The following is a 26,103-nucleotide window of genomic DNA, read 5'->3' as shown; positions in this document are numbered from 1 at the left end:
TACAAATTCCACCACTTGCCATGGCCATTTGAACTATACTACCACCCCTTCCAAATGAGTTTAACTGAGCCATTTTAATTCTGATGCAAAACCTTCTTGGGAGAGCTCCACCAATACCCTCTTCATGGTCATCAGGGCAAAGATCTAGGCATGGATAATATCTTGATTTCTATCTAGGTCCCCAGTTGCTGTCTAATACCACTCCATGAGATGCAGTACAGATGCAGGTGTGAGCAATGCCATCTCTTTCTGTGCATTGCAATTCAAGCCCACGCTGTCATTTTTGGATGTGTCAGTATGCAGTTGGAAATAAGGAGCAATAGAGATAGATATTTCTAAAACATTGAGGGAATCTAAGAAATAGGAGCAGGAGAAGGTGATTTCCTACACAAGCCAGCTCTTCCATTCAATTATATCACAGTTGAACACTGGTAACTCTTTCATATTCTTTTCTTTTTTCTGTTATCCAGGAATCCATGGTGGCTAAGCATTTGTTGCTCCCAGTCTTGAGTACACTTAATGTCCTTTACAGTATCACACTCTAGGGTGCAGAATTCTGAAAATCACCATTCAGTGGGAAGTTCAGAAATGTGGTCCTGGCTGCCGTGCTGGTTGTAACGTGAGCAGGGCAAAGGGGAGAAGATGGATCTTCAAAACAAACTGGACCAGGCCTCATTGCCCAGCTACTTTTTGTCTGCTGCTTACATGATGTGTATTCATCATTTTGAACATATTGGCCAAGGCAATACTGCAGCTTGATTAGAATGCCTGCATTATCTACCTGATTACTCACCTCTCTCCTAAGCACGCAGTGCACCATGACGATAACAAATCCCTGCAGTGAGTCAAAGACAGCGAAGAGGATCTGGAACAAGATGGAACGTTTGTCGGTCATTGCCAGGACTGCTGACATCCAGGTCAGAGCGAGAAGGGGCAGCACCACACAGGAGCTCCACAGGGATGCCCTGCACATAAGAAGAACACTGGTCAGGATCCAAGCAAGGCAGACATTTCAAAAAGCTTAAGAGCGACGTCGGTTATACATTCAGGTGAAAACGTTAAATCGGTTTTTCCTCAGATGTCAATCTGTACTTTACTGGTATGTATATTTAAGCTATCTCTACAGACACCTTGTTATATATCTATCACCTTTTGAACAGTCATTTGAAATTAGAGTTTGTACATATCTCCATAAATTAAAATGCTATGATTACCAAATAATTGACTATGTTTTGCGGGCAGTTTATAGTTATTAAGTATTAAAGTACATATATATTCATATATAGAGATACATATTTAAAATGCTTGAGACTAACATGGCATTACTGGCAGTGGTGGCTGACAAGGCTGTCGTTGAAACAACTCCGCACTTGGAACATTTGAGCGTCAGGCCGCTATGGGGCTCACTCATCTGACTGGAACCAAATAAAAATTCAACAAAAGAAAGGAAGAGAAAAATTGCAGCTTTAAAATAAAAGTTATTCAGCACCCTCAGGAAGTCAAAAAGAAAATAAGAGTAAGAGTTCTCCAATCATAAATATGGTAATTACATTACACCACACTAGTGAGAAAGCCATGCAGAATCTTGATCAATGTCAACACATTTAACTCAACAGCATGCAACACTATTTAACACAGGGTAATATTTTCTTTACCGTGTCACGGAGAAGCATTTCAAAGGAGCTTTTAAAATACAACAAATGATTCAGCGTTCACCACCTACCCTCCTCTATGTTTTAGCTTTTTATCTACGATCCCGTCTCTTGACACGAGTTTATTAAAAACTAAAATGCCGATCACCATGTTGACCTGTGAAAGAAGAAATGCTTTTTGTCATCTTTAATGCTGAACAGCGTTGTTCATTGCTTCAGATCCATGGCATCCTCTGTTTTCAGATTTTTATCTCAGTACAATCAGATATTATGACCTGTTTCAACCTGCACTGGTAACTTGGGACTTTAATTCTGGTAGTTACTGAAAACAATCCCAACCGCAGGTAACACTGGAACAGTGAACCTCTGGCTAACGATTCACATTCAGTATTGACAGAGAGTTATGAATGTGAAGCATACAATTCTGCTTTCAAGGTTTCACTTTCAACTCTTTACTTCTTGGGTTTGTGGGCAATGCATTTAAAACCTAACTCTAACTGTCTCTTGAATTCATGTCAGGGCTGGAACCACAGCAATTGTGGTACTCTCTTGGTTTCTTTGATCAGATTGAACCCATGCCATTGATTTCATTCTGGGTCCGATTCTGCACTCAGTGGTGCGGTTACAGCGTTCCGAAGTGACTTTGAAGACCTCTGTGGCCTGGACTTCCCTTTTCCCCTTAATTTGAATGCTGACAGGTCATTGGAATCTCTCAGCATTCATCAACAGTAATGTCCTTCAGCAGGTCACATTGAAGAATTTCTATAGACAGCAAACTTGGAAGTAAAATTTCTTCTTCAGCAAGGACACACATAATAGACATTGAAATAACAATTATAGAGAAAAAAAATAAACCTATAGAATTATATCACAAAGGAATCATTTAACATCATGAAAACATAAATGAAATTTCCAGGCCCAGAGAGGATCTGTAGCAATAATTACAAATTAGCATTCTGTTAAAAGCGCAGTTAGATTTCATTAAGAAAGAATAAATTTGTGGGGCAATTTCAGCAGAAGCATTATAATATAAAAGTTTTCATCAATTCTGTGGCTCTTAAGAATGGCTACCTGCCATGGCTTGAACAGTGCCCTTTGAGCTTGGAGAGGCAGGGAATCACTGATACCAACTTCACAATATCTGCATTTAACTACACATGTGCAGCTGCTGGAAGATGCTGTCAGTTTCATAGGGTAATAATGCTGACCTTTCATTGGCAGCGCAACTATGAAATCCAGCCCCACTTTCAGACCCCACATGATGATCACAAATGCTGTGACTGTTCAGAGTACAATCTCTGGCAACATACATTTATTTCACTGGAACCCCCAAAACCAAAATTCTACTACCGAGAAAAATCAATGCAGCAACACCAGGAGAACACAGTTTCAGAGTACATTCTCTAAGTCACACAACATACAGACTATGAGAAAGTGAGGACTGCAGATCTGGAGATCAGAGTCTAGACTGTGGTGCTGGAAAAGCACAGCAGGTCAGGCAGCATTCGAGAAGCAGGAGAATAGACGTTTCGGGCGTAAGTTCTTCATCAGGAATCTCCTGCTCCTTGGATGCTGTCTGACCTGCTGTACTTTTCCAGCACCACACTCTCAACATATAGACTTTTACATAAAGGGATGCTCCTCCATTAGCTTTGGGTCAAATTCCTGGGATTGTCCACAAAGCTTTGGTGTGACTGTTACACCTCCTTGTGAGTGAGCTCAGCCATCAGACTGTCAGCAAAGCTAGCTGGGCACTTAAAAGTAAACAACTATCAGGAGGCACTGTACAGTTGTGATGTGGAGTACAAAGGTTTGAGAGGCATAAATAGGTAGATAGGGAGAAATGTTTTCCCCTAGCAGAAGGATCAATAAACAGGGGGATAGCTTTAAGGTTTACACGGGATTTGAGGAAATGTTTTCACCCAAAGAGTGATGTGTGTCTGGAACTTATTGCATGAAAGAGTGATAGAGGCAGGAATCTTTAAGATATTTAAGCATGATAGGCTATGGACCAAGTGGTAGGAAATGGGATTAGGTTAGATGGACATTTGACAATCGGTGTGGACACAATAAATGAGTTAAAGAGTCTCCTTCAGTGCTATAAAATCTGCATGAACTCTATAGATTTTATCCCTTTGACACATGAAATGAAATCCAAGAAATGATATATACATGCATGCATCCCTCTGCCCAGAAAAAGGTTAACAGGCCATTTGAAATCAGGCCCTGTGTATTAATACCATTGTATGGGCTCAGCAGCACAGAAACCAATGATGAAGTCATGACCATTAATGTCTTATCTTTTATGTATGCTTCTGGTGAGTTACCACTAAATGTACCCATGATATTACATGATACAGTATCCACAGTGGATCCACATGAAAGCCACGGTACCTATACTCTCAGCCACAGAAACTCAGGTCACAAGCCTTCATTGTCCACTGTTTATATTCTGAGGAAGGACCTCTTTAACAAATCAAGACTCTCCAGGTAATATTCTTGTCACTGGAGGAGTCATCCTGCCTGTGTTCATGGCCAGTACTATACAGTCCCAGCATGCAGAATGCACATTTTCCCCACTTCCCATCTTTCCTCCACCCATTTTCTTGCTTTTGATGGGTACCTATTCAAACTGGTGTTCCTATTTTAGGGCAGATGGAAATTCCATATCTGTTGCCCACAATATTTTGTAGTAGAGCTTAAAGTCTCTAATACATGTTTTCATAAAACCTCACACTGGGTATTGATAAGCTCTTCAGAGAATTCAGGGTTTGCATCTCCCAGATATTGGCATAAACGTACTTTATGCTCAGAGTGCTGCGAGTTTTTTTTGTGTGTGTACACAAGCACCTGTGTGTGTGTGCATGCAAGGGGAGATGGGGAGAAACGGCCCTGAAGGGTTCCATTTCTTAATCTTAGACACTTGTGTCAATGAAAGGAGTTTGTCACTACCTGTGAAACCAGTACCTCAAGTAGCTGGAGCACTGTATTCGCATTCAGGGACTCAATGACTGGCTCAGTTCCTAAATGTGCTTGGTCCAGTGATTTTACATGATACCTCCTGCTCTGATCTAGTTAAAGTAAAAATCATACAGACTTACATGCACAAGAAATCAATCACTTTATGGTAGACCAAGGCATACAATGACTGTATCATTTCATTGGAGTGTCAAATGGAATGTGAAATATTGGATGATGGCAATGCATGCAGATTTGTTTTACCAGAACAACAGCAGCTGCAGGTCCGACAAATGCATATAAAAGGCCTCCCTCTAGAGACAGCCAACAGCTGTGAACATAAAAAGAAATAACCAATGCATAGAAATTAGAAATGTACACTAAGTTAATGATCTGTAAACACTGATGTACAGACAGAATTTCAAACAGTGCATAACACTTCTGTTTCAAAGGAGACCCATGTTTACACATCACTGGCCTTCATTAATAAGAAATGATACTGAAATGAGAAAATCATTTGATGAGCCTAGTCCGGTCTGAACCCAGGTCAAAAGTCACCTTCCTTTTCACTTGTGGCTCAGCGAGAAGGGCCCTCACCCCTGAGTCAGAGGTTATGGATCAAAGTCCTACTCCAGATGTTTGAACACACAATTAGGCTGACACTTCAGTACAGTATGAAGGCAATATTGCACCAACAGAGGTAATGTCTTTCAAATGACACATTATCCACAGTAATATTCAAAGAAGATGGATAGGAGATGGACTGGGTTCTCTCATGAACCTGTTCAATCAATACCATAAATGGTGATTTGACCATTTAATCTTTGCTGTTTGTGGGACCCTTCGATTAAACAGTGACTATTTGACAATGAAGCATTTTTCAAAGTGCTTTGGGACATCATGATATCAAAAAATGCATTTAATGCAAGTTCTTTCATTGTTTGTTTCTTCCAAACATGGAGTTGTTAGGCTGGGTCAAAGGTGGAAATATCTGGAAAACACAACAGAATTTAGCAGGAGGGTCAGTCCACTACATTTGTCTGTTCTATGCATCACTTCAGGGTATGTTACATTCGATAATTTGTTTTATATTGAAGTATATGGTGGTGTCATATTAATCCTTCAAGACTATGGCTCAACTGTGGGATTCTCATTTAAAGAGATCACACACTAACAATGTTTGGGAGGGATTTAGTAATAACAAGAAGACTTTGTTTTTGTAGAAACACTAAGATATCGATGTCTCCACTCATCCTACTGGGTTTGGACATTAAATTAGTATCGTTTTTATCATTTTCAGTTGAGGCAATTTTTTTTAAAGGATTGTCTGGTGCATTTCAACTACAGAACAATACTCTCAAAGACAGACCCTATAAGAGACAGTTTCTGCACCATACTATTTACTGCGTGCTGCAAAAGATAGATTTTAAGAATTTCTGCTCCCGGTACAAACCAATGGCAGCTCAAATCAGGAATGGAGTGGTGAGGGGCAATGTTTCTATTCACAAGCCACAGTAACCTCTGCTAGAGACAAAAAAAAAACTGCAGATGCTGGAATCCAAAGGAGACAAGCAGGAGGCTGGAAGAACACAGCAAGCCAGGCAGCATCAGGAGGTGGAGAAGTGGACATTTTGGATGCAACCCTTCTTCAGGGCAGTAACCTCTGCAGCCACCTATTCAGTGGCACTTTAGACATCTGAACCTGAATTTGCAATAAGCAAAGGTACTCTATACATAGAACATAGAACAGTACAGCACAGAACAGGCCCTTCAGCCCACGATGCTGTGCCGACCATTGATCCTCATGTATGCACCCTCAAATTTCTGTGACCATATGCATGTCCAGCAGCCTCTTAAATGTCCCCAGTGACCTTGCTTCCACAACTGCTGCTGGCAACGAATTCCATGCTCTCACAACTCTCTGTGTAAAGAACCTGTCTCTGACATCCCCTCTATACTTTCCTCCAACCAGCTTAAAACTATGACCCATCGTGTTAGTCATTTCTGCCCTGGGAAATAGTCTCTGGCTATCGACTCTATCTATGCCTCTCATTATCTTGTATACCTCAATTATGTCCCCTGTCCTCATCCTTTTCTCTAATGAAAAAAGTCCGAACTCAGTCCAAGCCCTCCAGTCCAGGCAGCATCCTGGTAAACCTCCTCTGAACCCTCTCCAAAGCATCCACATCTTTCCTATAATAGTGCGACCAGAACTGGAAGCAGTATTCCAAGTGCGGTCTAACCAAAGTTTTATGGAGCTGCAACAAGATCTCACGACTCTTAAACTCAATCCACCTGTTAATGAAAGCCAAAACACCATATGTTTTCTTAATAACCTTGTCCACTTGGGTGGCCATTTTTAGGGATCTATGTACCTGCACACCAAGAATCCTATCCTTAATCCTGTACTCAGCTTTCAAATTCGACCTTCGAAAATGCATCATCTCGCATTTATCCAGGTTGACCTCCATCTGCCACACAGTGAGTATTAAATCCTTAAAAGCAAAATCTCTAGCCCCTGAAGAAAATAGCTATTTCATTATGAAGTGCTGAGTGACATGTAGTAATGCCGTAATAATTCACATGGAAGCCCAACATTTAGGATCTCTTGGTTTTTGTACTGGCTGCTTCATCAGAGTCAGGACATCTTTGCAAATCAAATCACACTCAATGCTTCATCGCAATGTAATGCTCATCAATTTATTAAACTTTTTCCACTGGAATACTGAGGATGACATACCGACAGCCACAAACAGACTTAAAGTCAAGCACAGGTAGGAACAAACTGCTGTGTTGCATTCTCACAGAAAGTAGGAAAGTCTTATTGCAATGTACAAGGTGCTGATGAGACCAAATCTGGAGTAATGTGAGCAATTTTGGTCCCCTTATTTCATTTCATTTCTTGCGGTTCAGAGAATGTTCACTAGGATGATCCTGGTTTGTCTTGTGTGCGAAGGCTTCACAGGTTGGGACTCCACTCACTACAGCTCAGAAGAATGAGAGGTATTCTCATTGAAACATGTAGCATGTTTAAGAGGCTGACAGCTTAAAAGCTGAGAAGTTGTTTCCTCTCATTGGGATGCCTAGGATGACAGGATACAGCCTTAGAATAAAGGGGCACCAATTTAACACTGAGATGAGGAGAAATTTCTTTCTCACAGCATTAAGTCTCTTTGGAACTCCTGAACACAGAGACCTGGGGGGCTCTGGTTTCCTCTCACAGTCCAAAGATATGCAGGTTGGGTGGATTGGCCATAATAAATTCCCATAATGTCTAGAGATGTGTAGGCTAGGTGGATTAGCCATAAGGAATGCAAGGTTACAAGGGGCTGAGGTTCGGGTTGATGCTGTTCGGAGAGTCAGTGGACTTGTTGGGCCAAATGGCCTGTTTCCACACTGTGGGGAATCTATTTTATTTTATTCATTAAGGTAGAGATAGATTCTCGATCAGTAAGGGAAACAAGGCTTACAGGGAAAATGCAAAAAAGCACATGAGGAATGTTGAATCGGCTGCGATCCCATTGATTAGTGGAGTAGACTCGAGGGCTTAGATTCTTAGGGTTAAAAGAATCAAAAGGTATGGAGAGAAAATGGGAAATTTTGATCAGCCATGAACATAATGAATGGCAGAGCAGGCTGGAAGGGGCAAATTGCCTACTGCTGCTCCTAATGTTTATGTTTCTGAGTGTCTCCATGACACGTCGGAATAAATTTGTGGAGACTTTCATCAAATTTTACGGCATTGAAGGACGCCATTCAGCTCAACGTGCCTGTCTTGGCTCTCTCCAAGAGCTATCTAATCAGTTCTACTATTCCTGCCCGTTTCCTCTCATCATTTCAAGTATTTACCCGATTCTCTTGGAGGTGAGCACTCATTTTTGCTTCCACTTCACTTTTGGGCAGTGTATTACAGATCATAAAAACTCAAAAGAAAAATGTTTCCTCATCTCTTAATTGGATCTCTTTTTGTTAACTATCGTGGATCTTTTGTCACCTGGTTAAAAAACCTTCGACCAGTAGAATCCATTTCATCCTGTCTGCTTTATTTAATTATTTTATCCAATTGGTTTAGATTCAGTTTTTGTTGGGAACAAACTGTAGCCAAGAATACTTCAACTGTTTCTCAGTTCAGCCACAATGTATTACTGGAAAATATTTTAAACAATATGATATCGGACTGAAGAGCACATACAGCACAGAAACAGGCCGTTTGGCCCAACTTGGACATGGCACACTCAAGTCCCTTCCCTCAACTCTGTCAACCTAGCCTTCTAATTCTTTAACCCACATAGACTTATTCCATTTCCCATCTAAATTCACCTATGCTATTCTCTTCTGGCACGGAGTTCAACACTCTCACAGAAGTCCAAATGAAGACGTTTCTTCTGAACTCTCTATTCAAAAGCATGCTGGCTATCTTGTATTTCATGGTTTCTCGTTATGCTGTTGTTAACAACATGAATCTCCTGTTTTCCAGAGCAACAAAATCCAGAGTTGAGTGTTGGGACCCTGCAGAGGTCCTGAAGTGCACACATTGCCTGGGAAGTTGAAACTTCTGATGCATTGATTTGCATTGCCTACATGTAGCACTGAGCGAAAATCCCCATCATCTAAAATACTGGACAAGACCCTAGGCTTTTTGAAGATCTAAAATACTGAACAAAATCCGGAGTTCAGGCTGCAAAACAGAGCCAGAATGATTCCTATCTGGGGCTATTGTTCAACCTGTAATTCTGATTTACACCTGCACACTAAAAAAACAATCAAAAAAACCTAACACTCTGGACTGAACATAGAAAAATACAGCACAGAACAGGCCCTTCAGCCCACGATGGTGTGCCGATAATTAATCCTAATGTAAAATAAAATAACTTAACCTATGCATCTCTCAATTCACTGCTGTCCATGTGCATGTCCCGCAGTCACTTAAATGTCCCTAATGACTCTGCTTCCACCACCATCGCTGGCAATGCATTCCATGCATTCACAACTCTCTGCATAAAGAACCTTCCTCTGACATCCCCCTATACCTTTATCCGAAGATCTTAAAACTATGACCCCTCGTGCCAGTCAATCCTGCCCTGGGGAGAGGTCTCTGGCTATTGACTCTATCTATTCCACTCATTATCTTGTATACCTCGTTCAGGTCTCCTCTCTCCCTCCTCTCCAGAGAGAAAGGTGCGAGCTTAGTCAACCTCTCTTCATAAGGCAAGCCCTCCAGTCTAGGGAACATCCTGGTAAACCTTCTTTGCACCTTCTCTAAAGCCTCTCTATCTTTCCTAATGTAGGGCGACCAGAACTGGACACAATACTCCAAGTGTGGTCTCACCAGGGACTTGTAGAGCTATAGCAAAACCTCGCGGCTCTTAAGCTTGATCCCCCTATTAGTGAAAGCCAAAAACACCATATGCTTTTTTAACAACCATATCCATTTAGGTGGCAACTTTGAAGGATCTATCTACTTGAAGACCAAGATCCCTTTGTTCCTCCACACTGCCAAGATTCCTGTCTTTAATCCTATATTCAGCATTCGTGTTCGACTTTCCAAAATGCATCACTATCTGGGTTGAACTCCATTTGCCATTTCTCAGCCCAGCTCTGCATCCTGTCTATGTCACGCTACAGCCTGCAATACCTCTCGATACGATCAATGGCACTTCCAATCTTTGTGTCATCTGCAAATTTGCTAACCCACCCCTCAACCTCCTCATCCAAGTCATTTATAAAAACTACAAAGAGCAGAGGCCCAAGAACAGAGCCCTGCGGGACCCCACTCAACACTGACCTCCAGGCAGAATACTTTCCATCTACAACCACTCTCTGCCTTCTGTCAGCCAACCAATTCTGAATCCAGATAGCTAAATCTCCCTATATCCCATACTTTCTGACTTTATGAATGAGTCTACCATGTGGAACCTTATCAAATGCCTTGCTGAAGTCCACATACAGCACATCCACTGCTCGACCTTCATCGACCTGTCTCGTCACCTCCTCAAAGAACTCAATAAGATTTGTGAGGCAAAACCTGCCCCTCACAAAGCCATGCTGACTGCCTTTAATCATGCTATGCTTTGCCAAATAGTCATAAATCCTATTCCTCAGAATTCTTTCCAAATCCTTGCTAACCACAGACGCAACTGACTGGTCTGTAATTGCCAGGAATTTCCCTATTACCCTTCTTGAAAAGAGTAACAACATTCGCCTCCTTCCAATCCTCCGGTACGACTCCCGTGGAGAGTGAGGAGGCAAAGATCTTCGCCAGCATCTGAGGAACCTCCTTTCTCTATTCCCGGAATAGCCTAGGATAAATCTGGTCTGGCCCTGGGGACTTATCGATCTTAATGTTTGCCAAACTTTCCAGTACATCAACTTCATCAATCTTCATGAGGTCAAGCCTGTATCCCAGCTCCTCAAAGTTCTCATTCACAACAAGGTCCCTTTCCTAAGTGAAAACTGAAGCAAAGAACTCATTTAGGGCTTGCCCTATCTGCTCAGACTCTACACACAAGTTCCCTACGCTATCTCTGACTGGCTCTACCTTCTCCCTGATCATTCTCTTATTCCTCACGTATGACTGAAATGCCTTTGGGTTCTCCCTAATCCTTCCTGCCAAGCCTTTTTTGTGCTCCCTCTTGGCTCTCCTCAGTCCATTTCTGAGCTCCTTTCTAGCAAGCCTGTAATTGTTTAAAGCTGTGCTAGATCCTTGCTTCCTCCACCTTACGTATGCTGCCTTCTTCCTTTTGATGAAAAGTTCCTCTTTTCTCGTCATCCAAGGTTCCTTAATCTTACCCCTTCTTACCTGTCTCAGAGGAAACTAACTTTTACACCTTGGCTGTGCCAGCTCACACCATATGGAACCTCAGAGATATTGAGAATTCAAGTTCAATCAAAATGCATTCACGTGTACTGTCAACTATCAGGAAGCTAACTGACATCAGGGAACAAAAGAAATACAATGGCAACATAGATTTGCTGTCTAGATTATAGTGGTGCTGGAAAAGCACGGCAGTCAGGCAGCATCTGAGGAGCAGGAAAATCGGCGTTTCGGGCAAAAGCCCTTCGTCATTCATTCCTGATGAAGGGCTTTTGCCTGAAACATCGATTTTCCTGGTCCTCAGATGCTGCCTGTCCTGCTGTGCTTTTCCATCATTGCTCTAATCTAGACTCTCATTTCCAGCATCTGCAGTCCTCACTTTTAACATAGATTTGCTGTGGAGGAGCTGGTGTTGGACTGGGGTGAACAAAGTTAAAAATCACACAACACCAGGTTATAGTCCAACAGGTTTATTTGGAAGCACTAGCTTTCGGAGTGCGAGTAAATGATGAATGAGCAGCACTCCGAAAGCGAATGCTTCCAAATAAACCAATTGGACTATAACCTGGTGTTGGGTGATTTTAACATAAATTTGAGAGGAGATAATAGGGCACAAGTCTGTATAACTGCAACCCCTGATCTTACCTAAGGGAGAGCCTTTTTCAACAAGCTTCTGCACAAACAGATAACTTCAAGCAGCTGCATTAACCAGCAGCTTCAGAACCAGGAACCACAGAGGCTGAACAGAGAAGATGAATCGAGAAACCAAGCCAAGGGCATCATCACGACGAAGGACAGCTGACAATGGGGAAGCCAATGAAGTGCTATCCGAACAAGAGCTTCTAGACATGCGTCTGTTCTAAACCAACAGAACCTACAGCAAAACCTCAACAGGCAGTTGTACCTCAAAACTGTTTTTCCACCCAGGAGAAGGCGGGTTCTGAGAGTGAAGGAACTGCAAGGTAGGAAGTCTGATTAAAGTTTTCCATGATTAAAACTGTTGTTTAGTTCTAATAATATTTAACCTGCATTTGATTTAAAAGTGTATTTAATTATTGTCAGCTATTTCAATGATTGTGTTAATTTCACTGTTTGTTACAATTGCCTTTATTTCTTGTATTATACTTATCTTTTGCCTTTAGTAAACACAGAAATTCTTTTGCCCTGAAACTCCAATCCACTGCCTTTTTCACCTCACATTCCTAAATAAATCCAGTGTCAGAACCAGGGATCTGGGGGTGATTCAGACCACCTAAAAATCAGCAAATTGCTGATCGCAAACCAGAACCCGAAGGGAGCCTCTGCAAATGTCTCTTGACACTCAGTGTGAGGTATTGTCCAGCCAATCAGAAATAGCTTGCTCACCAATTGGTATTTTTCTCTCCTGTGGAATAAATTGTGCTCACTTGAAATTTGGCATTCTTCCATTTTGTCCTGATGACAACAGCTTCTTTACTCCAATTTCATCATTCTAGAACATAGAACATAGAAGAATGCAGCGCAGTATAGGCCCTTTGGCCCTCGATGTTGCGCCGATCCAAGCCCACCTAACCTACACTAGCCCACTATCCTCCATATGCCTATCTAATGCCCGCTTAAATGTCCATAAAGAGGGAGAGTCCACCACTGCTACTGGCAGGGCATTCCATGAACTCACGACTCGCTGAGTAAAGAACCTACTCCTAACATCTGTCCTATACCTACCACCCCTTAATTTAAAGCTATGCCCCCTCGTAATAGCTGACTCCATACGTGGGAAAAGGTTCTCACGGTCAACCCTATCTAAACCCCTAATCATCTTGTACACCTCTATCAAGTCACCCCTAAACCTTCTTTTCTCCAATGAAAACAACCCCAAGTGCCTCAGCCTTTCCTCATACGATCTTCCTACCATACCAGGCAACATCTGGTAAACCTCCTCTGCACCCGTTCCAGTGCCTCCACATCCTTCCTATAGTATGGAGACCAAAACTGCACACAATACTCCAGATGCGGCCGCACCAGAGTCTTATACAACTGCAACATGAAATAAAGTGTTTGATTTGCTTTACTTTAATGACTTGTTATCCGGTGTTTCTTGTCCTTTTGTTATTTCAGGAATCTTTTCCTGTCTTCCATTGTCTACCATTCCTCAGCAAATCACTACCAAGATGTGGATGTGAAGACCGGCAAAGATGGAAAGGAACAACTGAGGCAAAGATGGCAATGTCTCTCCATTAACTTCAGAACATGGGCATTTATTAGCTATGCCCTTTTACATCATGCAACACTTTTAATAAAGATTTGCACTGGAAATAAAATGCTGAGCTCATTCCATTTGAAGTCTTTACACATTTAATTGGAACTAATGAGATCAGGAGTTAACAACAACAGCAGCAGCTTCTCTTTTTTAAAAAAATGAGCTTTTAAAAATAAGTTCAAAATGATCCAGCTTTCAGAAAACATGGTTTGTCAGATAAGGTTCTTTACAATATCCAAACTGAGAAAATCCACCATCACAAGCCTTTAGTAAATCTATTTTTGATCACTAATCAGTTTTAGTCTTGTGATTTCATGTGCCTCATGATCGATTGTTTTTATTATGCTCAGACCATCATACTGCTCACTTCCCAGGTCACTGCATCCATTTGGGTCAATAATAACTATCCTAGTATTCAAATCCTATTTTTCTGCACTTCGCCTACATAGCGTTGCCATCACTATAAGGTTTTTTGCCTCCACCATCCTGACAGGCAGTCATTTCCAGATTCCCACAAACTTCTGGGTGAAAAAGTTTTTCCTTAGTTCTTCTTTAAACCTTCTGCCCTTTCCTATCCATTCCTCCTGTTCACTAATCCCTCCACCAACGGGAAATGTTCTTCCTGACTATCCTATCAATGCTCCCCATAATTTTATACATATCAATCATGTCCTGTCAGTCTCACATCCTTCAGGAAAACAACCTCAGTCTGTCCAATCTCTTCATAACTGAAGGTTTCCAGCTCATGCACCATCCTGGTGAATCCCCTCTGCACCCTCTTCAATGCTGTCACACCCTTCATATAATGTTGATTCCAAAACTGCTCACAGTACACTAGCTGTGGCTAACCAATGTTCCAGTATAATCTTCCTGTTATTAAACTCCATGCCTCAACTAGAAAAGGCAAGTATACTTTAAAACTTCATAGCCACTTTTTCACCCGATATAATACCTTAAGTGACCAGCGTACATGGATGCCAAGATCCTTCGTACTTCCTACAGTCCTACTGTTAATCAAGTATTTCCTTGACTTGTTTGTCCTACCTAAGTGTACCACCTCACATTTATCTGGATTGAATTCTATTGGCCACAGATCAGTTCATCTGACTAGCCTGTTTATATTCTGCTACAAATAAAGGTTAGCTCCTAACTATTTAAATTACCATCAATTTTCATATCATCTGCAAACATACAAATCAACCCTCTTACATTCAAGTCTAAATGATTTTTTTTAGATTAGATTAGATTCCATACAGTGCGGAAACAAGCCCTTCAGCCCAACAAGTCCACACCAACTCTCTGAAGAGCAACCCACCCAGACCCATTCCCCTACATTATTAGATTAGATTCCCTACAGTGCGGAAACAGGCCCTTCGATGTTTACTGATGTTTACTGGTATTTAACTACACTGTCGAGATCATCTTCAACTTTGCTCTTCTCACCTTTTGTACAGGGCACTGGGCTGTTGTGATAAGAACAGTTCCGGTTAAAAAACACAGCAAAAGCCCAAAAGAACTGCGAACATTATAAATCAGAAACAAAAACAAAAGCTGCTGGAAAAACTCAGCAGGTCAGGCAGCATCTGCAGAGGGAATTCAGAGCTAACGTTTCGGATCCAGTAATAAGGAAGGGCCACTCTATCCAAAACATTTAACACTGATTTCTCTCCACAGTTGCTGCCAGACATGCTGAGCATTTCCGGCAATTTAGGCTTTGGTCCTGGTTCAAACACAGTTGTGAGTGTGCACACAAACTATTCCAGGCTTATATGAAGTAACATTTAAAGAGGCTCAAGGTGACTTTGGATCTGTGGAGCTTTTCTAAGGGCCCACAGCGTTAGAGAGGATCTTCGCACCGAGATTAAAATATCAAGTCAGAGGATGGAATCAAACCCTTCAGTCCATAAGACATGGCAGCAGAAATTAAGCCATTCAGCCCATCAGGTCTGCTCCGCCATTCAATCATAGCTGATAAGTTTGTCAACCCCATTCTCCTCATAATCTTTGTTACTAAAGAGCCTCAGTCTGAAACATACTCAATGACTTGGTCTCCACCAGCTTCTGTGGCAATGAATGGATAGTCCAAACCTTCCACGCCAATCAAGTTTCCAAACTAAACTAATCCCATTTCCCTGCTTTTGGTTCACATCCCTCTAAACTTTCCGTATTCGATTTACATGAAGCACAAAGTGTAAGAGCCCCAACTCTGACCCTGTGGAACCCTACTGGACATAAAACATCTAGTCAGAAAAACAACTCTCAACCATCACCCTCTGCTTCCTGCTACTCAGCCAATTGTGGACTCAATTTGTCAAATTTCCTTGAACCTTATGGGCTCTTACCTTTTTACCAGTCTCCCATGCAGCAACCATGCAAAGCTTTGCTGAAGTGCAAGAAGTCTACACTAAAAGCACTGCCCTCACCTACACAACTGGTCACCTCTTTAAAAATTCAACCAAGAGGTAGAATTTCTTCCCTCAGCAGACTGAGTGTCTTTGGAACTTCTTGCCATATTGAGCTATGGGTGGAAAGTCCATGTGTGTATTTAAGGCTGAGACAGATAAATTCTTGATCAGTAGGTGATCTAAGGATTCCAGGGAAGCGCAGCTAAGAGGACGTGAGGAATATTAGATCAAACATGATTCTACTGAATGGCGAGCAGGCTTAAGCTGCAAAACAGCCCATGCTTGTTCCAATTCCTTATGGTCTTAAGCTGGTTAGACATGACTTCCCCTTAACACAATCATGCTGACTGATCTTGATTAATGCTTAAAAATGTGTTGCTGGAAAAGCGCAGCAGGTCAGGCAGCATCAAAGGAGCAGGAGAATCGACGTTTCAGGCATATAGATTCCTGAAGAAGGGCTTATGCCCGAAACGTCAATTTTCCTGCTCCTTTGATGCTGCCTGACCTGCTGTGCTTTTCCAGCAACACATTTTTAGGCTCTGATCTCCAGCATCTGCAGTCCTCACTTTCTCCTAGTTGATCTTGATTAATCCCTGCCTTGACAAATGAGATTGCCTCTATGTCTCAGAATTGCTTCCAATACTTTGGCCACCAGCTAGGATTGACTGATTGAACTGTATTTTCTAAATTAGCTCAGGGATGGAAATCAAACTACACTTGTTTGGGGGCTGATGTGAGATTTGGCAGTGTGATCAAGTTGAGTGCTGCAGGGCACAATGGCGGGTTTCATCGAATCTTGTTTGTGTTCATTACTTGAATATAAAAAATTAGCACACAACAATCAAAATATACAGATTCATAACAAATTCAAGAGGGGTAATTGACTCAAAAATGTGGACACACTAAGGTTGTTTTCATTAGGGGAAAAGGAATTTGAGAGGACTGATTAAGATGTATAAAATCATGAGGGGTGTTGAGAAGGTTGCCAGGAAGGAAGGGTTCCTGTTGGAGGGATCAGTGACCCAGCCAACTCATTCTCACATACTAATGGTCCTATTATAAGCTTTTCTTTCTCACTGGTTCACCATTATCCATCCTTTCGTCTGCCCAACTGCTGTTGTCTCTCTCTCTGAACGTCATCTTCACATATAATTTCTCCTTGACCCATCCCCTACCTCTACCCCTATCTTCAGCATATATACCACCTTTCTGTAGCTGCAATTAGGTCTGAAGAAGGGTTGCATTTGAAAGACTGACTCTGCTTTCTCTCCACCGATGATGCCAGACCTGCTGGGTTTCTCCAGAAATGTATGTTTTGGTTTCAGATTTTCAAAACCAGCAGTTGTGGTTTATTTGTTTGGCCTGGAGTTTCCTGCTTCATCTCTTGCTCCCTTCTTGATAATGGTAACACATTGGTATTTGACTTGTTATTCAAGAATGCTAATTAACTGTTCATCTATCCATTTGTCCTGAAATGGAAAAGCCACAGTTAATGATTTATCCACCTACGCAAAAGAATTAAGGTTGCTGCAGTAAGGAATCAGCTCGACTTACAACAGACAACTTTGCAGAAAATAGCTCTCTCCAGTTTCAACAGTATAGAAATGCCTCCAATCTGTCTTCATTTGTGGGGACGCACAGGAGAAACATTCTTTTATGTCTGCATTTCATCTGATTTTTTTCAGCTGGCTCTGAATTTCTAGGCATTTATTTTGATCATGCCACATTTTCTGGAAGAACTTCTAATGTGTCTGGCTATGGTTATCTTCACATCCTATTTTTTTCTCTCAATATGCGATCTTCCATATTCTTTAGGTATTAAGTTACATCTGCCATCGCTGTTTCATTTCATGATTTATCTAAAACCCTTCTATTTCTCAAATTCCGATGAAACAATCAGATTTCTGTTGATACACAGCAAATAGGCCATTCAACCTCTTGACTTGCTCCACCGTTCAACTCATCTCCCTCAATGCCATTTTCCTGCATTACTCCTTTGTCTTTGGTATCTTCAGTGTCTAGAAATCTATTAATCTCTGACTTGAACATACTCAATGCCTTGTACTTTCACAGCTGCTTGGTTAGAGAATTTTAAAGTACCCCACCCTTTGAGTGAAGGTATTGTTTATCTCAGTCCTATGTAATTTCTGAGCCGACTGCTTCCCTTTTATTCATTATGCAACTGTAAATTTTGATCATTGTGTGCTAGTTCTTTACGTAAAAGTTATGAACAGAGACTAGATTCCATGAAGCCCAACATTATACCCTCAAGCACTCAACTTGTCACACTGTCAAATCTTACATCATTCCTCTAACAAGTGCCCTTTGATTTTCATCCTCAGCTAATTTGTAACATGGTGCAAATCTTTAACTTATCCTCCCCACTGATTTCTGTTTCAGGAGAAAGCCTCCACCTTTAGTTAAGTCTTATTTAAATTCAAGAAGTTTGGTTAACCTGGACCTGGAATACTACGTGCATTTTAGTCTCTTCATCTCAGGTAGAATATTATTGCCATATAGGAAATGCAATGAAGTTTCACAAGACTTGTTCCTCGGATGGCAGAACTGTCCTACGAAGAGAGATTGGGCAAACTGGGCCTGCATTCACATGACTTTTTAAGAATGAGAGGTGATCTAATTGAAACTTACAAAATACTGAAAAGGATAGACAAGGTAAATGCAGGTAACATGCTTTCCTTGGTTAGGGAGTCCAGAACCAGGAGGCACAATTTACAAGTCAGGAGCATGCCATTTAGGACTGAGATGGAAAGAGTTTTATTTTCCTCAGAGGTTGGTGTCTCATTGAAATACTCTGTTCCGGAGGGCATGGAGGCTTAGTCTCTGAGTATATTTACAGTAGAAATTGATAAGACTTCTGATTACCAATGGCATAAAGAGAATGTGCATAAAAGTAATTTGATCAGCTATGGTCATATTTAAAAACAGAAAAGGCTCGAAGGGCTAAATGGCCATCACCTATTCTTAAATTCCTAACTAATGGATCTACATCTGAAGCACAGAAACCGGCAAGGTTACCAACCAGGGGCTGGTAAGTGGGATTTGAATGGGAGGCTAGTTTAACCAGCCAGTCAAGACAAAATGGGGTGAATTTCTGTGTTGTAAAATTTTCACAGTTTGAAATGCTTTTCATAAATCCCATTATACCAGCTCATGCGGATTGCCATTGTCAACCTGGGTATCATCTGCTCAGCAAAGTCAAACTACTGGGCTGTGATGATATAAATAATCCTCCTTTGCAATTGATAATAAACTTCAGTAAATGATCAGTTGTTAGTTTGAGAGAACTGATTCCATAATTTGCAAATTAGATTGCATTCTGTTGTTCTCAGTGACTTGCTCCTGATCAATTAAGACTTCTCACTAACTCTCTAATGTCAAATGTCAGCATTATTTAGTTTTGAAAAACTGAAAGAACTGCGGATGCTGTAAATCAGAACCAAAAATAGAAGTTGATGGAAAAGCTCAGCAAATCTGGCAGCTTCTCCAAAGAAATATCAAAGTTAATGTTTCAGGTCTGGTGACCCTTCCTCTTCCCCTTATTAGTTCATGGGATTTCTGGCTGGGCCAGTCCTTATTGCCCATCCCTAATTGTCCTGGGGAACATGGTGATGAACGGTTTTCTTGAACTACTATATCCTTGAGGTAAAACTAGCCCTACAACACTGTTATGGAGGGAGTTCCAGGATTTTGACTAGGTGACACTGAAGGATCTGCAATGTACTTCAAAGTTAGGTTGGTGTGTGGCTTGGAGGTGAACGTGTAGGTGATGGTGTTCTGATTCATCTGGCGCCTCTGTCTTTCTCAGTGATGGAGTCATAGGTTTGAATGGAGCTGTCAAAGGAGCTTTTATGTCCTTCTGCAATGCATCTTGTTGATGGTGCAGACTACTGGAAAGGGAAATAATACTGAAGATGGTGGACGCGACGCTAATCAAGTGAATGCTTTGGATGGCATCAAGCCTCTAGAGTACTGTTGAAGCTGCAATCATCTAGGCAAGTGGAAAGTATTCCACCACACACCTGACTTTTTTTTTTAGATTAGATTACTTACAGTGTGGAAACAGGCCCTTTGGCCCAACAAGTCCAGGATGGCCCAACAAGTCCATCTCAATTAGACTGGGTCTTATTGAGATGGTCACTGCCTGGCATTTGTGTCATGCGAATGTTAGTTGTTACCCCAAACCTTGACATTGTCCAAGTCCTGCTCATATGCCATCAAAAGTTTCAATCCTAATGTCCCTTCAAAAGTAATGAATTATTTGGAGATGCAACAGCTGGTATGAAGCTAAGTGATATAGGGGAAATGGTGTTAAAGGTTGTGGAACAAATTACTATTCAATACCACTGAAGCAGAATAACTCAAGATGGAACACAACGGAAGAGTAGATTTTCAGATGTATATTCATGCTAATTCCAGGATTTGGCTATCCTATTGGGAAGCATGTCGTAGAGTCATAGAGATGTTCAGCACGGTCCAACTCGTCCATGCCGACCAGTTATCCCAACTTACCCAGTCCCATTTGCAGCACTTGGCCCATATCCCTCTCAACCCTCCCTATTTATATACCCATCCAGATGCCTTTTTAAATGCTGTATTTGTACCAACCTCCACCACTTCGTCTGGCAACTGATTCCATACATGCACTACCCTCTGCATGAAAAAGCTCCCCCCTTTTTATATCTTTTCCCTCTCAGCCTGAACCTATGCCCTCTAGTTCCGGACTCCCCCTGCCTCCCCAGGAAAAAGACCTTGTCTGTTTCAGCATCTCCTTATAGCTCACATCCTCCAACTCTGGCAACACCCTCGCAATCTTTTCTGAACCTTTTTAAGTTTCACAACATCCTTCCGATAGGAAGGAGAACAGCTCAGGATATTATTGCCAAGTAATTGTTGAACACTAATCTCTGCTTTCTGGTGAGTATCAGATGGCTCATTTTGTCCAAACAAAATCTTTAATTTTAACGTTAAGTAATTAACAGAAGGATACAAGACTGTGGCTGACTCAGGAAAATTCAATTACTGACTTAGTGCAATTAAATGTTTTCTGGTTTACTAAACTTGGCTAAATCCTTTCCTTTTTATGAGTGGACAAAAGTTGCTGGGAGAATGCAGAAACCATTAGTGATTGAGAGATGATCACAGTGATTTGTCAGCAAAGGCTAAAGTGGGCAGGGGAACAGAATGGAGTGACTACAGGCTAAAAGGGAGCAGGTTAAAAGAAAAACGATGAACATCTGAAACAGAAAGAAAACAGAATTCAGGAAACAACAGACAATATTATTTTTCTCATTAGATGCTGTCTTCATTGCTGCTCATCTCCAGAAACATCTTTCTTCAATTCCACTTTGAAGATGCAGGGAGTTGAAGATCTGCAGTCTTGTGGTGTGTCCACCCTTGACAGATTTTTAATCCTTAAAGGACTTTAGAGTCACGGGAAAAGGCAGCAACGTGGAACTGAGGATAATTAAATTAGCTATTGAATGCTGAAGCATATCTAAAGAACCAAATGGCCCATTTCTGCTCATATGTCTTAGGGTTTTCAATCCATTAAGCTTCTCCATCATTCAATATGATCATCATTGATCTTCTATCTCAATATCATACACCTTTGCCTTGATGCTTCCAGCCTCTAGAAATCCATCTATTCATTTTCAAACATTTTCAGTGACTTTGTCTTCACAGCTTTATGTGGTAGAGAATTCCAAATCTTCAACACATTCTGACTGTAAAACATTCTCCTCATCAAAGTGTGAAATGGCCTACTCCGTTTCCTCAAACTGTGACATTGCTGTGGACACACAGCCAAAGAAAACGTCATCCCTGATTTTAGTCTGTCTAACCTGTTTAGAATTTAATTTGTTTTAATGAGACTCTCTCTGAACTCCAGTGAGTACAGGCCCTGTTGAGGGAATCTCTCCTCTTATGTCAAAACTGCAAACCAGGAATCAGTCTAGATTTTGCCAGGTTCTAGAGTCAAATTATCCATCAGCAAAGATCTTTGCCTGGTTTAGCAAAGGTTGGGAGGAGGAGAGCGGTGGAATTTCCAGTTGTAGCAGCCTGGTCCTGGATCTCCCAGTGGGTGCCATATTCGACATTTCAGTGAAGCCTGTCTCATGCTGTGTTTCAATATCCCATGGCCAAGGGCTGAATGAACTCAGCCTGTGAGTCTCTGTCTTGGCTACACCCCTGCTGTCTCAAGTTTGTCAGCAGAGGAGTCTCTGACCTTTACATGGCCCTTGACAGTTAGTCATGGAAAGGCTGTTATCCTCGAGCTCAGGAATATAAATTCAGGGAGGGATGCAGCCTCAGGATCGGGGACCAATCATCTCGGGTTGATATGAGGAGGTACATATTCATTTGTGAACTTTGGAATTCTCCAACCCAGAAGGCTGTGGATTTTCCATCACTGAAGATATTTTAAGGCAAGATTTCTATCTTCACTGGGAATTGAGTGATATCGGGGAGTTGCCAGGAAAGTGACATTGTAGCCCAGAATCAGCTATGATTGTATTGAATAGTGGGGCAAGCTCTATGGAGCCCATGTCCTGCTCATAATTGTTCTATTCTTATGAACTCCGTGTAGGGCTGAAAACTGATGTATTACATTCATTTCTCAGTCCAACTTCAGGTTCTTCAGTCAGGCTTACAGCAGGATTGTTACCAGGGAGGTGGAGTGGGGGGTGGGAGAGGAGGAGGAGGAAGATGTCGATGTTGGTCTCTGGTTATCACAGTTATCAGCATCAAGAGCATGACTTTTTGGCAAATACCCACATGCATAAAACAAGGGACAAAGAGGTCAAGAAAAATGCAAAGGAGAGAATTATCCGCAAGATGCAATGCAAATTTACTAGTCATAGTGATTACAATTACTCAACACCATCTACAGTCACAAAGGAACTAAAATGCTTAACTGATCAAAATGTTCATACCATGAGAACTATTTCAGCCACACTCCAGATGCACTATTGGAATTTAGTTTGTAGGTAGAAGTGCTCAAACTACAGTAATGTTTAAATCTTGGTTACAATGGTGGCGCAGGAAACCACATGCAGCCATGTATGCCAAACCCTGTGGGTTGTCAGTGATTCTTTGTTTATTTTGAAGCAGCGCCTGGGACTCAGCCAGTGAAAGCTTTTGGGCTGTAATCAGAGGGTGATGCATGTAAAATCGGGATCGCCCCTTCTACTGGATCAGTTCTGATAAAGGAAGGTGTAATCTGCTCTAAGGAGATCACCAGCCACTTACAACATACTCATGTTAATCTGGAGTCATTTTTTGTGGAAAAATTAATCAAATTATCTCATAATTCAGATGAAAGAGTATTTTATTTAAAGCAGTATGTAAATATATTGGAGGCACTCCAGGAAAAAGGATTCTGAGGGGTCTTCACTGGTGGATATGAATAGCATGTTTGCTCTTATGAGAGAATCTAGAACTAAAGATCATTGTTTAAAAATGAGATGTCATCCATTTAAAACAGAATTGAGGAACATTTCTGTTGTCAGTTTTGAGTGTCTTTGGAACCTTCTTGAAAAGGCAAAAGGTAGATACTTATTTAGCAAAGTGGAGTAAAATATTATCACGGTAGGAAGGAATGTGGAGTTGAAGTTCAATTGCATCATCCATGAGCAGGATTGAAGGGCTTATTGGCCTATTCCTGCTCCTTGCTTATACGTTCATATTACCCAACGTAACGAAAGCATCAAGGCTAAAAGTAAGTTCCCCCTATCCATCCCTCACAAAAACTTTGAATTCAAACGAGTAGACAAAAGCAACAGCTCCAACAAGTTAAACCATATGCTTCAATTATTGTCACTGGTGATTTATTTTAAAACATTTCTTGAAGGTGAACAACAAAATTGTATGTGACACAACCATTTAGTATTTCCCCTTGATGCACAGCCTAAATTCACAGCCCATAAATAACTCATTGTTAAAGCCCATTCAGCCCAACCAATGCCTTGGACAGAATTTTACCTTTCAAATTAGGTCCCCAAACACGGGTCAAGTAAGGTCCTAACCTTGCACTGCTTCCACATTCTAGAAGGAAGAACCAGTAAAACTGACGAATGAGACACACTGGTCTGAAACATCTTGTATACTTCACTTCTAAGTATTTACTTTTAAGTATTTTCTTCTAAGTATTTTGAGATGGGAGAAATTTTCTCCAAATTGGTCAATGATTGCCTAGAGGGTAGCCTGGCACCCCCAATACGATCGCAGATGGGCTCTGAAAGTTGGAGGGCCGAGCAGACCAGGAAACAATGTCTCCATTTTGAGGCCACCTTCTTGGCGCCCTGTAAAACACTAAAGGAAAAGTGGCTGCAGCTACAACGGTGTCATTATGTGGGTTGGTTGTCATGGTAGTAATCAGAAGTTGGGAATGACCTCTAAGTCTGTGTGTAGGGCTACAGCCTTACTCTGTGGTCTGTTGTCAGGAGACAAACTCGACAGCTCGTATCAGCCTGTGTCAAAAGCTATTTTATTCCTATTAATTGCCTATCCACTGCCTTCTATTTAACTTTGCAGTGACGTTTCCATAGTCATAGCTTCCTAGTGGGCATAACTATTTGGGATTGACAGCTTTTTTTTGGTCTATCAGAACATTGGGCCAATAGTGGGAAGGAACCTTTCAGTTGCACACTCTCATTACCGAACTCGAGGGCAGATGTGAAGGGACTATCATAGATGGCGTAGGGTTAAGGTCAAAGGTAGGTGGTCTTAAAACTCAACGGTTTGATTTGACTATTTCAATTAATCATAGAATTGCTATCTGCAGCATTGAAACCCACCATTTTTTTTTAAAATCTCATTGACAAAACATCTTTCCAAATATTGGAATCCATATGACAAGATCAGGAGACAACATTCTCCACATCCCAGGAGGCATACCTGGTTGCACAATGAACAATTCTAAATGTGCAAATGTTCTTGAGAGGTGCATTACTGAGAGGGGCAGAAATTCCCACCGCTTTCATTCCCCACCCCGCTGAAATTCTCATGGAGGTTGTCAATTAGATGCTATTTCAGTAAAGCAAAACTTTTGAAGTGACTTACTAGTTTGATGTACCATATCCTTTAGCCTTTGTAAATCCCATAGATATTGCCACCACCAATGCTGGTAACCCTGAAGAAATAGATTGTTATTTGATAAGAAAATTGGACAGGAATAGAAGTGCTTTTCCACTGTAAGGACAAATACATCAATTATGTGTCAAAATATTTATGAAGCATTAATGTTTATTTGAGTATATTATATAAGGGGTAGAAGAAGGAAAACTTTTTTTTGTTCCAACATATTTCTTATAGAATAATTTACAGCAATGAAAAATGTATACACTTGTGATGCTTACCCCAGCCAAGGCATAGAAAACGTTTGCGGATGAGCCTTGTTCTAATCTTCCCTGTAACGGCCATGTATGACTGCCAAGCTTCCGTCAAAACCCAGCAAAAAGAAGCCAGAAAGAAGAAATGGAGAAAGGCAGTCGTCATTGTACAAACACCCTGTGCATACAAAAGAGACAGAAATATTTAATTTTGAATGGCATGGATCAATGTGACAATGCTGAGAAGGAAAGCTAGCCCTGTTTTAAAGAGTTCATGGATACCCAGACCTTATTTTGACCTGTTTCAGCCTGTGGAGTCAGGATCCAGGCTTCCATCTGCACAACTGACTTTTGAATAGGTTGCACGACAGGGCTGCTGTCCGCAAAACACCACCTCCATACCCCAACCATAAAACTTCAGCCAAGGTTTAGGTAGAGAGGAAAGAATGGAGGAGTTCAAAATTATATTTTAATGTTGTTTCCAATGAAAAAGCTGAGACTTGCAAAACACTATGATATCAGAATCGACGTTTCGGGCATAAGCCCTTCTTCAGGAATGAGGAGGGTGTGCCAAGCAGGCTAAGATAAAAGGTAGGGAGGAGGGACTTGGGGGAGGGGCGTCGGGAATGCAATAGTGGAAGGAGGTTAAGGTGAGGGTGATAGGCCAGAGAGGGGGTGGGGGCGGAGA

The 26,103-nt window shown here is 41.4% G+C and overlaps 1 protein-coding gene across 10 annotated transcripts in view; it reads right to left on the bottom strand.

The window, feature by feature from the left end:
- The window catches only part of adgrb3 (adhesion G protein-coupled receptor B3), an 814,402-nt gene that overhangs the window by 95,358 nt on the left and 692,941 nt on the right, over nt 1-26,103 (bottom strand). For 8 of the 10 annotated variants that reach the window (XM_043681622.1, XM_043681628.1, XM_043681636.1 and 5 more), the window contains 6 exons: nt 25,443-25,593; nt 25,147-25,216; nt 4,875-4,941; nt 1,724-1,809; nt 1,317-1,415; nt 794-965 (listed from right to left, as the gene is read on the bottom strand). In XM_043681622.1, coding sequence (XP_043537557.1) covers nt 794-965; nt 1,317-1,415; nt 1,724-1,809; nt 4,875-4,941; nt 25,147-25,216; nt 25,443-25,593 — 645 coding nt within the window. The remainder of the gene's footprint in view (nt 1-793; nt 966-1,316; nt 1,416-1,723; nt 1,810-4,874; nt 4,942-25,146; nt 25,217-25,442; nt 25,594-26,103) is intronic. The other 2 variants (XM_043681651.1, XM_043681668.1) reach the window with 1 other exon arrangement.

This window comes from Chiloscyllium plagiosum, chromosome 3, assembly GCF_004010195.1.
Source record: "Chiloscyllium plagiosum isolate BGI_BamShark_2017 chromosome 3, ASM401019v2, whole genome shotgun sequence".
Taxonomy (NCBI): domain Eukaryota; kingdom Metazoa; phylum Chordata; class Chondrichthyes; order Orectolobiformes; family Hemiscylliidae; genus Chiloscyllium; species Chiloscyllium plagiosum.
Note: the sequence above shows the minus strand (reverse complement) of the source record. Positions and strands in the feature narration are given on the sequence as shown.